The following is a 13,348-nucleotide window of genomic DNA, read 5'->3' as shown; positions in this document are numbered from 1 at the left end:
TATTATTTTATAATTAACTAATCTATATCTAGTTGATCTCTTTTTTACATCCTAGAATTTAGATTTGTCAGCTTTGGCTCAAGCTATAATAGTAAGCGTATCAGGTTTACCATCTAGCTAATTGACCATAGAATTTAATGAAGATATCCCAAATGTTTGGGCCTCATTACATACAATCTATATGTTTGATATGATTAACGTGACGCATTCTATTCGTATTTATTTGTTTCTTATACATGAAAAATATAAAATATAACAATCAAACGTGAAGAAGAAGGGTTTTCCAAGAGAAGAAAAGCTTTCCCTTTTTAAGTTAATAGTCATGATATGCATATTGCTGACTATCCCACACGCTTAGGAATGTTGTTCGGCATATTGGGAATTTAGGTTAATCCTTAATTTTCCTTTTTTGTTTAATTCTCCTTATCCCATGTGGATATACATACAAATATATAATATAGCCAATTAAGATTTGCTCAAATCAAAGATCAACAAAATTGTTTTATTTAGTTATCAAAATCAGTTATATAATCGCAATCTACTCGTGCTTTCAAGGAAATATACAAAACCATAATCCAAAATTTTGATCCGTATCTAGACGCATATTAATTTTGTATCTTTGTTTTTTTAATATTAATTTCATTCTACGTTCTTTTCATATCTTTTTTTTTATACAATACTTAGAATTAACTAATAGCTTTTCCCCAACCCTTAAATAAGAGGATAATGCACTTTAGCACACTCGAATCCACGTCCTCCTACTTTAGCAACAATACTGATATCAATCGAGTTAAGACTCAATCGATAATTTTGTATGTTTGTTAAACACTGAGTATAAATAATTTAGAAAAAAATTAACTTTTAATCTATGAATATAATTATATACGAATATTTTATTAAAAATTTTTAAAAATAAATATAGGTAATTAAAATTTTAATCGGTAACATCATATAATAAGTTTATAGCATTAAATATAAAAGTATAAATTATAAATAATGTTAGAATACATTTTCCCTTTTAGTGTTTTTCTTGTGTCTCATCAATCACTTTTTATTTCTTTCTTTTTTAAATTTTATTTTAATGGGAAACAAAACGTGAAAAAGGGGCAAAAGATATTTATTATGAATTCTGACATTTTTGTTCAAGATTTGAGAATATTACTAAGATAAAGGTAGGATTTGATTAGCAAAGATAATTTTTAAAAATAGGGTGTGTTTCAAAAAGTATTAAAACTCTTTTTAATTTAATGGAAGATATTTTAATTTGTGTTTCATAATTATATTAATATTTTTAATTTAATTTAAAATTTTAGAAATGTTAAATTGCTTCTATTTTTTTAAAAATAATATTTGTAATAAATGATCTCTTTATTTTTGTTTAAAAATTAAATATTCACATTATTATATTTTCTTGGCCCTCAATTTAATTATTCACCTCTTTTAGCCATTGAACTTATATTTTTTGTCAAATCACTCAAAATTGGATAGTAAACTTAACGTTTGCTAACTTTGTTGACATTGGCATCCATGTGGCTTTGATATCAATCCACGTGTATCTCATGTCAACATTTAATTAATATTTGAAAATTTAAAAATATTTTTATACTTTTTTAATAATTTCAATGATTTTTAATTTTTTTTTAAAATATAATTATTAATTTTAAAACATTAATTAAATGTTGATGTGTCATCCATGTTGCAATCCACATGTATGTCGCATCAGCAAATTTAAAAAAAAAATTAACATTTCCATCCATTTTGGGGTAATTTGATAAAAAAATGTAAGTTTAAGAACTAAAAAGATGAAAAATTGAATAGAGGATTAAAATGATCTTTTTTTTAATTAAAGGACCAAGTAAATGATTATACCTTTTATATTTATCTAAAATTATCCAAAATAAAATAAAATTAAATTAAAAAATCAAAATTTAGTGATATCAAATAACATAAAATTGTCATGTAATTAATCGTAACTAATATACCAAATAGTTTATAATATAAATCCGTTGTTAGAATTTGGACCAATCAAACATCACCTTGTAAAAAAAATGGTTATGGAGTTTTATTAATAATATTGTCACGAGGAAAATCTTGGCAATGTAAAGTAAACCTGAATTATAATGAATGTGTGAAAAAATATATTTTCATGATAACTGAAATTAAGTAAAAAAAAAAAAAGCAAAGGGAATTCATTCTTAAAGGCTGTGCTGCTGACTGCTAAGTGCTAACATTCCTTTGATTCTGCCAATAAACACATGATTCCCTCGACAAACCTATTTGGCAAAAGATAAGTATAGATCAGTGTGCAACCCTCTGATTCAAACCAATAATAAAAAAACTCTAATGTCGGCGGCAGCCTTGAAAATCATTTATTTTAACACACCATCAAGTTAATTAAAGTCCTCCTTCATCTTTGTTTTCAATTTGCTTAAGCTTCAAAATGATCCCTATATCACAACTGGTTAATATTTTATCCAATCAAACATTAAATTTATTAATACATGCTACATATCCATTCAATATCATCCTATTCATTTAAAATATATTTTTATATTAATTTACTCTAAATTATTAAAATATTTTTTTATGCATGTTAAGGTAGCAATAAACTAATTCGATTGGTAATATTTAGTGACTCTCATATCTTATTTTTAGCAAATACAAGAAAATTTTTTCACTTATTTTGAAAAGATGTTATTTTTTACAATAATTTTTACTTATCTTTTAAAATTGCACAATAAATAAGTTTGTTCGTAGATTAATTTAGGTGAGAAGTAATGAAATTCAAGAAGAAGTAGGGAGAAAATTAACCAATATAAATCACATGCAAAATGCTAAAAGTTGGGTAAATTTTGATGAAGACAATTAATAGGTTGTTAGTAACAGAATAGCGATTATTAGCAGCAGTTTAACTTAATTAGCAATCGATGTAAATAGAAAATTTGAGGAATAAAAGCATTTCTATCAAGGTGAATCTTGTCCATATCATACATATTTATTAAAAATTGAAACAATTAAAAAGATTTACATTATGGTGTGGGTGGTAAAAAAATAGAAATATGTTTAAAACCATAGAGTTTAGGTTAAAATTAATATGTGTATCCAATTTTTTTTATATAAAAGGTGTAAAAATACACTCATAACCATTACTAATACGATAATTTTGAAAATATTTATTAATCTAAAATATATATAAGTTTTTACTCTTTTTTTTTTGTTGAACAATGTATACTTCATATATTTGTTTTACAATTTAATGAATATTAATAATATTATTATAAAAATTTAAACTTGAATTGTGTTGCAAACACTTATTAATATTTGTGATTTTAATTTAATAGTTTACCATATAAAAATATTAATATTTGAACGGAAACCATTATATTATACAAATTTCTTTCTCGCTGAATCAAAGATATTATTTGCAATGGCTTTCTTTGTATATAAAAAAAGAAGAAGCATGTACTGCTTTCTTAGTATTGTATATTTATAATAAGATTATCTTGGATTTAATTTCGGCTAAAAGCAGAGCCAACATTATTAATTACATAATCTAGACATTCAACAGTGTAAATGACTCAACCAAGCATTAAACAAGTGGACCAACTGATGTTCCACGTGGCTCAATGTTCCACATGTTCTATTCTCCCTTCCTTAAAATCCCAGACACCTGCTCTCAATCTTCCCCCACCGTACCAAATCATCATTCGGTAGAACAAGCCACAAAGAAGGACAGACACACACGCATATTGCTAAACCTTGTCTTGTTTCTTCATCATTTAATTGCCTTTCCATATCCACAATGCCAACAGCACAACAGCAATCGAACCGAGCCAGGGCGTTATGGCTCACCTGCCTAGCCTCCTCCTTCCGCACCGCCTTAGCCTGCACCATAGTAGGCATCATCACCTTGTACGGTCCATCTTCCGTCCAACGTCAAGTGGCATTCCCTGCATTTTCCTACGTGACAGTCATCCTAGTGGTCACGGACGCCACGTTGGGTGACACTTTGCACAGCTGCTGGCTGGCTCTTTACGCCTCCGTCCAGAGCCTTGGACCAGCCATGTTGAGCCTGTGGTTGATACGACCAACCAAGCTAACGAGTGGAACCACGGCCCTTGCGGTGGCTTTAGGGGGGTTGATAGTGGTGTTGCCGGAAGCAACTCACATGGTAGCCAAGCGAATAGCGTTGGGCCAAATTGTTATAGTCTATGTTATTGGTTTCATTAATGGTGGTCAAACGGAACCAATCATGCATCCGGTGCATGTGGCGGCTAGCACTGCGGTCGGGGTGTTGGCTTGCGTTTTAGCCTTAATGTTTCCTTACCCAAGATTGGCTTGTTGCGAGGTTAGTGAACAAAGTATTATCAGGATTTATTCTTAAAACAAATTTAAATCTATCGGGATTTTGTTACCAAAAAAAATGATCAGGATTTGTTATTATGTCATAAAAGAATCTCAATTAACATTTAACATTACAAGGGGAAGATTTAATTTAAGAAAAAAAGTATTCAATACAGTAAAATTTAAAAATATAAAGTATTTCTGTTAAATGTAAACCCTTATTTTAATATAAAATTTGGAAGAATGCAGAGCATTGAAGACAAATCTAGTAGGGATTTAGTACATTAATGCCGTACCCAAAGAAAATCCTAAAATCATAACGGAGTGTTGAAATTATGACGTTTCAACTCCACTACTAAAACTTATATTTTTTATTATAATTACAAAAAAGTAAAATGCGACATTGATTTTTGAGAGAGCAATAATATTTGTATAGGCCAAGAAAAGCTGCAAACAACTGGCGGAGAACAGCTCGGAGAGGCTGAAGCTTTTCGTCAAGGCACTTTGCGCACAAGATAAAGCAGCGGCATCTGCTTTTATTTCTCAAGCAAAGCTATTAAACGCCGCCGCAAATAAACTTGTTCAAAGCATTAAACGCTTCCAAGTAAGATCTAGTTTTGACGCTACGATATGTTGATAATAGTTGAAACCAAGTTGATTTTTTTTTTCGTTGGTCTTGTGAATAGGGGAGCATGAAATGGGAGAAACTCCCGTTCAAGTTTCTGAGACCCTATTACATGAACTCAGGGGAGAACGTGCAAGAAATGGAGATGGCTTTAAGAGGAATGGAAATTGCTTTGGAGAGTATTCCTTCATTTCCAGGGAGTTTAATGGTGGATGATGGAGAACTCAAAGACGGCTTGCTCAGGCTAGAAGATCACATTAGCTGTACCATAAGACAGTCCAAGTGTTTGGTCCCGGGTGATTCCAGTACTGTTCCGGAATCAAATGCTGAAGATGTTGCCAAGTTCTTCCAATCTCTCCAAACAATGCCACAATCCCACCAAGATTTACCTACTTTTTTCTTCTTATTCTGCATGAAACTCCTCCATAGTAAGTCGTTGCCGGAGCCAAGGACCAAAAAACCGGTCCTGGAAAATGGGAAGTCGAAACAAAATGGGTTTTCCTTCAAGGAGGTTTGGAGCAGCTTTGGTCTTGATAGCCGAAGGGTGAAGCCGGCCTTGAAGTTCTCACTTTCTTTAGGATGTGCAGTTCTATTTGGGCTGAAATACAGTAAGCCCAATGGATTCTGGTCGGGACTCCCGGTTGCTATCAGCTTTGCTGCCGCAAGAGAGGCGACATTTAAGGTAGCAAATATTAAAGCACAAGGGACAGTTCTAGGGACAGTGTATGGAGTTATAGGGTGCTTTCTTTTCGAAAGGTTCTTGCCAATCAGGTTTTTGTCTCTTCTTCCTTGGTTCATCTTCACAAGTTTCCTAAGGCAAAGCAAGATGTATGGTCAGGCAGGTGGAATATCTGCTGTCATTGGAGCCCTACTGATATTGGGAAGGAAAAACTTTGGTCCACCAAGTGAGTTCGCCATTGCAAGAATCATTGAAACATTCATTGGATTGTCTTGTTCGATTGGGGTAGAGCTTCTTTTCCAACCCAAAAGAGCTTCAACTTTGGCCAAAATCGAGCTCTCTAAAAGTTTGGGGACATTGCATGAATGCATGGACAACCTCTCTCTCCAACCCAATCATGTAGAGAGTCACAAGAAGTTGAAATTCCATGTGAATCAGCTAGGGAAATTCATTGGAGAAGCTGAGGTGGAACCTAATTTTTGGTTTTTGCCATTTCATAGTGCTTGCTATGGTAAGCTTTTTGGGTCTTTGTCAAAGATGTCGGATCTCCTGCTTTTTGGCACTCATGCAATAAGGTTCCTCCAACAAGAGTCACAAAAACTCGAAACTTCTTGGAAGGAAACTGTAAATAAACTAGACGGTGACCTTAAACTCTTCAAAGGGTCAGTTGGGTCTTTAATAAAATGCCTCGGAAATATCACATCGATCCCTATGCTTGACAAGGGACTTCAAAAGGATGGCATCTCTTATGATATCGAGATGGGAAAACCCCCATGCCCGAATTTTTTCAGGGTTCCCGATTCAGAAGAGGACGAAGATGAGCTGAACAAGGTTTTGAGTTCATTTCTTCAACATTCGAAAGAAGCAGTGGATATGATCCATGGCATTGAAGGTGAGAAGGAGATTAAGAGCCAAACGGTGTTAAGTTTGAGTGCCATGGGGTATTGCATCAAAGTTTTGATAGCAGAAACCCGAATGATTGAAGAAGGAATAAGGGAACTTGTTCAGTGGGAGAATCCTTCGACCCCTGTCAACTTGCATGAAATCTCATGCAAAATACGTGCTCAATACAGTTAATTGTAATTGTACCATGAACAAGTAAATAATTTATTCTCAGAAGATATGCTAATTACTAATACATCTATACCCTTATATAAAAGGATTATACCCAATTCATGGGATTGCAGAATTTATAATTGAAGCATGTTATTTTAAAGACAACCAAGTCTTTAGTTTTCTATTTGAAGTTAGTGTGAGCACAAAATATATGGATTCTTAAAATTAATGATTATTAACTAGACACTTTTTGTATTTTAGTTATTTTCTTTCTATATTGTAAAATTAATACTATTTTACAATTTTTTTCATAATTTTTTACCATTGAATTTATCAATATAATTATATTTTTATTCTACTGTCTAATCAAATCGATCTAAATACTGTCTATATTAATATATATTTAATAGATGAAAGTTTTTTTTATGTAAAATAAATAGTAAAAATTGGTTTGCTTCAAACTTAACATGCTTAATATACATTAATGGAACATGAAATTTAACGGTTGAATTGTTAGAATATCAATAGTAGAATAAGTTATAAAAATATATAAATCCATGTTAGTTTTACACTAATATAAGTGGATTCTTCCTTCTTTCTTTTATCCTTACATATATATATATCATCTTGTAAGTGTGGGTTTGGATGAGTGGTGCGGTGCGTTTAGCTTTTTTTTTTTGTCTTACGCTACAGTATCGCTATAGTATCTAATCTCACTGCCCCCGCTGTTTTTACACTAATCACAAGTAAACGCACCGCCAATACAAACCCACCCTAGGTGTTTTTTATTCAAATTATTATAAATCTATATAATCTTTTATATATAACTAGTTATCAATATCACGTGTTACATGTGATTTTATGTGTTTATTTTTTAATTCATTAATTATATGTAAAGTAATATCATTCTAACCTAATTAAAATATATTAAGGTTTTAGGGATAAATAGAAAATACATGCCTAAAAAACTATGAATGTATGGGGATAGAGGCCTCCTCATGTAGTGAATTATGAACATCTTCCTCTAGCAGTCTCGTAACATACTGTGGTGGATCTGTGAGAAGAAGTGCACCATTCATGTATTAATCGGACTTCTGCAATGTTACTAATTGATGTGAATCCATCTCGAATAGTATCTATTAGCATTGCATTATCACAATTAACCTCTACCTAAGTGAAACCCTTTGACCATGCCAACTTTAAGCTTCCACAACCGCTCATGCCTCAATCTGAAAAACATCGAACACCCCTGTTACCATATCAAAACCCGTTAACCAATTCCCATTTGAATATCTCACGGCTCCTCATATTGCTGCTTTGGTATTTCTCATTGATACTAATCTATCAACATTAATCTTGATCTAGCCTGAATCAGTACACTGCCACCCTTGTTCCGTTTTAGAAAAATAGGCCAACTATTCCATATTTCCACTAAAACCAAAAAACTTTGCCCAAGCAAGAGTCCAGGCAATGAGTTTATGGCTAATTCTACTATCATTATTGAAAATGAATCCATTATAACTTTTCCAAAAAAAAAAAACTAGGTCACAATTGAGAAAAAAGTTGGACATTCGCCCCTGTCAATACTTAGGTTCCCTTCATTCATGATATTCTAATGTATCCAACACCCAACATGTAAATTAAAGAAACCATTCCAACTAGTCATAGGTATTAAAGACTTCCACACAGACTGAGTGAAACCACAATCTCTTACAGCATGAATTGATGATTCCACTATCTTTCCACATTGTTCACAAAAAAGGAAAAAAGCCATACCTCTCCATGTACACTCCTCATTTGTCAACAGTTTATTCCTAACAAGCAACCACAAAAAGGTTCATACTCTTTGGGGAGTCTCCATCTTTCAAATAACTTTATTATTCCCAAACTAATTCAGACTGGTGGTACAACAAAGATGCTTATAAGTCTCTTCGATGGAGAATTTTCTAGTAACCATCCATTTCCAAGAAATACGATTTGTCCCCGAATCCCTTGATGGAGGATTGCAAGCTTTTAATCGATCCATCATATTACTAGGGAGAACTATTAGAAGCCAATTGGAATTATATTCTCTTTCTGCGTCCACTAAGCCGCAAATACGGATGGTTTCATCGAGAGGACCACTTTCACTGTACTGGAGTTTTAATGGACTTGAATCATGCAACCAGACATCATTCCAGAAATTAATCATCCTTTCATCCTGAATGGTCCAAATGAGACCCTACTTCACCTCACTCCAAAAATTATCAATGGATCGCCATACATAAGAACAACTGCTATGGTGTAAATTCTCTGAAATAATCCCATGGATATTGTATTTGTTCTTAAGTACCCTTACCCACAGAGCATCTGTAGTAGTCACTACATTAAAGCCCAGTTTTAAAAGAAATAACATATTCTAGTCTTGTAACAGTCGAATTCCTAAATCTCCTTTAATTATTGGTTTACAGTAGTCTTCTCTAGTCTTCCCAACTTATTAGAGACTTTTTTACCTTCATTAGAAGAACCTCATAGAAAGCCCCATGCAATCTTCTCGATTTCCTTGCATATCGTAATTGGTATTCAAGCTGTAGCCATGAAGTAATTGGGAATTGAAAATAAAACAAACTTCACTAAGGTGAGCCTTCTAGCAAATGATAACTTACGAGCCTACCATCCATTTAGACGGTTCCACACCTTATCTAGAATAATTCTAAATGTGTTAATACCAACCTTGCGATGAAAGAAAGGCATACCAAGATATTTCCCTAAGTCATTGAGTCTAGAAAAACCCAAATTGGCATAAAGGTATGCAGCTACCTCTTCTGTCACATTGTTAGAGAAAAATAGTTGGGTTTTCTATCTGTTAACTTTGTGGCCAGAGAAAAACCAGAACCTGTCCAAAACCTACTTAAGGCATTCCACACCTTGCGTAGTCGCTCTACCAAATAACAAAAGATCATCCGTAAAAAAGAAGTGAGAAATAACTAGACTTCGATGTGAGAGCATAATTGGTTCCCAAGACCCTTCTTCAATTGTTGCCTCCATTAGATGTCCCAATCTTTCCATTCCAAGAATGAACAAATAGGGAGAAAGAGGATCTCATTGCCTCACTCCTCTTGATGGGATAAAACCTTCCGAGAGAGAGCCGTTCCAAAACAGTTGCATCAAAAATGATGAGACACATTTCATTATAGTACTCACAAGTATTCTAGGCAAACCAACATCTTTCAAAGTATCATGAGGAAATCCCAATGAATCTAATCATATGCCTTTTCAAGATCCACCTTGACAACCATCCACTCTTTTTTACCTTTTGTGTTCTTCATGGTGTGAATTACTTCCTGGACAATGATTATGTTATTCAAAATATTTCGTGAAGCGATGAAACTAGATTGATTTTGTTTAACCAATGCATAACTTACTGAACTCGAATGACAATAGTTTTAGTAATAATTTTGTACAAGATAATTGCATAGAATAATGGGTCTAAATTGACTAATAGTTTTTGCACTAATAATCTTGAGGATGAGAACTAAAGGTGTCATGTTAATTTTAGAATCCAAGCACCCTCCTAAGAATATGTGCTTGACTAGTTTAAAAACATTGTCCCCCATTAACTCCCAATTAGCTTGGTAAAATTTGGCATGGAAACCATCCACCCAAGTGCCTTAAAGGGGCTCATACTAAAAACAGAGTGGCCAACCTCTTTCATACTAACCTCGGCTAGCAATTCACTAAACACAAGGGCATCTAGCTTTTGAAGACATCCTTGCACAGGGAAATTCCCCACCAATTAATCATCCACTATATATAAAGTAAATAAATAATCAACTGCGTGTCTTCGTAAGGTATCATTATCGAAACACCATTGAAGAGCTCTTAAAGCTGGTTTTCATATTTTAGCTTAATGTGAGTCTAATTCTTACTCTTTTCTTATAATTTTTATGTTTTTGAGACTTTTACAATTAAGTCCAACTTAATATTACCTTAGTTTTTTATTTTATTAAAAATTTTGAAAGTTTCCATTCATGAGTATTAGATGTTTTAGATGAATAACATTGATTTAGGGCTTTACTTTTGTTGTATGATGATTATAAAGTAATTTTGTTAAATATTAATTTTAGGATCAAATTGTGAAGAATTAAAGAATGAGGGTTTGGTATTAATTTTTTTATCAAGGGCTATATGATAGCATAGAATATTTAGATAAATTATTAATTAAGAAAAATTAATTAATTTGATAAGATTAATTAGTTAAGGACTAAATTGCAAAACATTGTCCCCTCCCGAGAATATGTACTTGACTAGTTTAAAAACATTGTCCCCCACTAACTCCCAATTAGACCTGTCCATTGGCCGGGCCCGAAAAAAATTTTCGGCCTGACTCTTAGGCCCAGGCCCGGCCCGGCCCGAAATATGTGCCTGAAATTTTGCCCAGGCCCGGCCCGAGAAAAAATGAATAAGCCCGAGCTTGGCCCGGCCCGGCCCGATTTTTAATAAACACAAAAAAATATTTTAAAAATAAAAAAAATATTTTTAAAGTATTTTAAAATTAAAAAATAAAAATAAAAAATATATATTTATTATATTCGGGCTGGGCCGAGCCGGGCTCGGGCCAAAAAAAGTTGAGCCCAAGCCCGACCCATTTTTTAAATGGGCCTCGTTTTTTTTGCCCAAGCCCATATTTCGGGCCTATATTTTTAGCCGAACCCTCCCATATTTCGGGCGGGCCGTCAGGCCGGGCCGGGCCGCCCGGCCCATGGACAGGTCTACTCCCAATTAGCTTGGTAAAATTTAGCATGGAAACCATCTACCCAGGTGCCTTAAAGGGGCTCATACTGAAAACAGAGTGGTGAACCTCCTTCATATTGACTTCGGCTAGCAATTCACTAAACACATGGGCCTCTAGCTTTGGAAAACATCATTGCATAGGGAAATTCCCCACCAATTAATCATCTACTATATATAAAGTAAAGAAATAATCAATCGTCTGTCTTCGTAAGGATCATTATCGAAATACCAATCAGACTTTTCAATATGTAAAGCTTTTAACTTACTCTTCATTGATGGGATAAGGTCCAGTTCAAATTTTCTTGAGTAGTTCAACACACAAATAGTAGAAAAAGAAAAGAAGGAATAAAAAGAAGCAGGAGATAGAAGCAGGCAAGAGAATAAATAGAGACTAAAAGAAAGAAAAGAGATACTTGTTTATTTTCATAACATATATCCCATCAGCTCCCATTCTCTGCCTATTTAAAGGAGTCTTGGTGTCGTTACAACCCAAATAAGCAAAACTACCCAAGTATTTACAGTCGATAAGATCGGAGCTACCAAAATCATATGCTTTGACTCTCCATGTCACACCTAGATTTCTTTAAACTTGAAAATTTAGAACATTTAGGGGTTAAATTGAGAGAGACTGCAAATTGGCGGTCTATACTAAAAAATCAGGAAAATTAGGAACGAAATGGGACATGGTTAAAAACCAAATTTGGTTCGATTAGTTTAAATTAGAACCAACCGATTCCTTAGTGGAGGATAAAATGATTATGGATAGATGGATTCTACACAGTTGAAGACCGTGCGGGGAGGGTTATAAATAACTGAGAAATGACTTCCCTAGAGACTTTTTCTCTAGTCTATTTTCTTTTTCTTTTTCAACTTCTTCCTTAGTAACTCCTAGAAGGGAAAGATATGAGAAAGCTCTCCATGGAGCGACGATCGGGAGGTTTAAGTTAGAAAAGTAGAAAAACCAGAAAACCGGTAAGGTTCTGAGCCCTTCGATATAAGTAAGACTTAGATAACAAAGTTACAAGTTTTTAGAAACCATTTTTAAGGGTTTTGCATATTTTTGAAAAATTGAGGTTAAATGTGAAAGCATTGGGTTTAACCCAAGATTTGGTTGTTTTGCTTAGCTGCCAAGAGAACGGAAGCTTTAGCATTCAAAAAAGCTAAGCGAACAAGGCAACAAGGCAGCAAGTGAGTTTCTATACTTAACCCTAGAACTGCAAAAGTATGATGCATGCTTTCATGAATTTATGGGTATCCTCCATTTTAGCTTGAATGCATGATAAAAGGAAATCATGAAAGGGGTAACTAATTAAAGGCTAAGTGAAGATAGGAGTGGGAAAAAGGGGATGGATTTGCTAGATACCGCCATACGATCTTGTTGAGTGCAAACTGTGATGTGAAAAGCTCCGGGCCTTGCGGAAGGGACATTGCAGTGTTCGAACATCAATGTATAGGATGGTGGAAATGGAGGAATGGATGGAACGACTTGGGGGAGAGTAGATATCATGGCTAGGCTATGGGACCGATCGGAGGCTATATGCCTAAATTGAGTAAGACCATAGCTGAAAGATGCTACAGTGTCATGATATAAATGAGTAAGACCATGGCTGAAAGGCACCATGGCATTATGTTAAATCAGACTAAGACCACAACTGAAAGACACTATGACATCCTAATAACCCGCCGAGATATTAAACATAGGTAATATAAGGTGTAAGACCATAGTTGGACTATGGCAACCTAGATGCTCCGCCGGAACGGTAAACACAAGGTTATATTATGTAAGACCATAGCTAAAAGATGTTATGACATCAAGTAATGATTTGACGATAGAATGAATAAGACCATAAATGAAAAAGTTATGGCAACAA

General features: G+C 33.8%; 1 protein-coding gene across 1 annotated transcript; it reads left to right on the top strand.

Annotated features, from left to right (window-relative positions):
• The first annotated feature begins 3,691 nt into the window (after nt 1–3,691).
• Nucleotides 3,692–6,841, top strand: LOC107954071 (uncharacterized). The gene is made up of 3 exons (XM_016889549.2): nt 3,692–4,348; nt 4,781–4,948; nt 5,031–6,841. Exons 1-3 carry the CDS (start codon nt 3,803–3,805, stop codon nt 6,723–6,725), a joined length of 2,409 nt encoding a protein of 802 aa, XP_016745038.1. The 5' UTR covers nt 3,692–3,802; the 3' UTR covers nt 6,726–6,841.
• Nucleotides 6,842–13,348: the final 6,507 nt, after the last annotated feature.

Source organism: Gossypium hirsutum, chromosome D07, assembly GCF_007990345.1.
Source record: "Gossypium hirsutum isolate 1008001.06 chromosome D07, Gossypium_hirsutum_v2.1, whole genome shotgun sequence".
NCBI lineage: Eukaryota > Viridiplantae > Streptophyta > Magnoliopsida > Malvales > Malvaceae > Gossypium > Gossypium hirsutum.
Note: the sequence above shows the minus strand (reverse complement) of the source record. Positions and strands in the feature narration are given on the sequence as shown.

What these genes read in the sequence shown, in the direction of transcription:
- LOC107954071 (XM_016889549.2), top strand. Translation starts at nt 3,803, where the DNA reads ATGCCAACAGCACAACAGCAATCGAACCGAGCCAGGGCGTTATGGCTC. An exon ending in CAAGATTGGCTTGTTGCGAG is followed by an intron (nt 4,349 to 4,780) that starts GTTAGTGAACAA and finishes ATATTTGTATAG; the next exon opens with GCCAAGAAAAGCTGCAAACA. An exon ending in AAAGCATTAAACGCTTCCAA is followed by an intron (nt 4,949 to 5,030) that starts GTAAGATCTAGT and finishes TCTTGTGAATAG; the next exon opens with GGGAGCATGAAATGGGAGAA.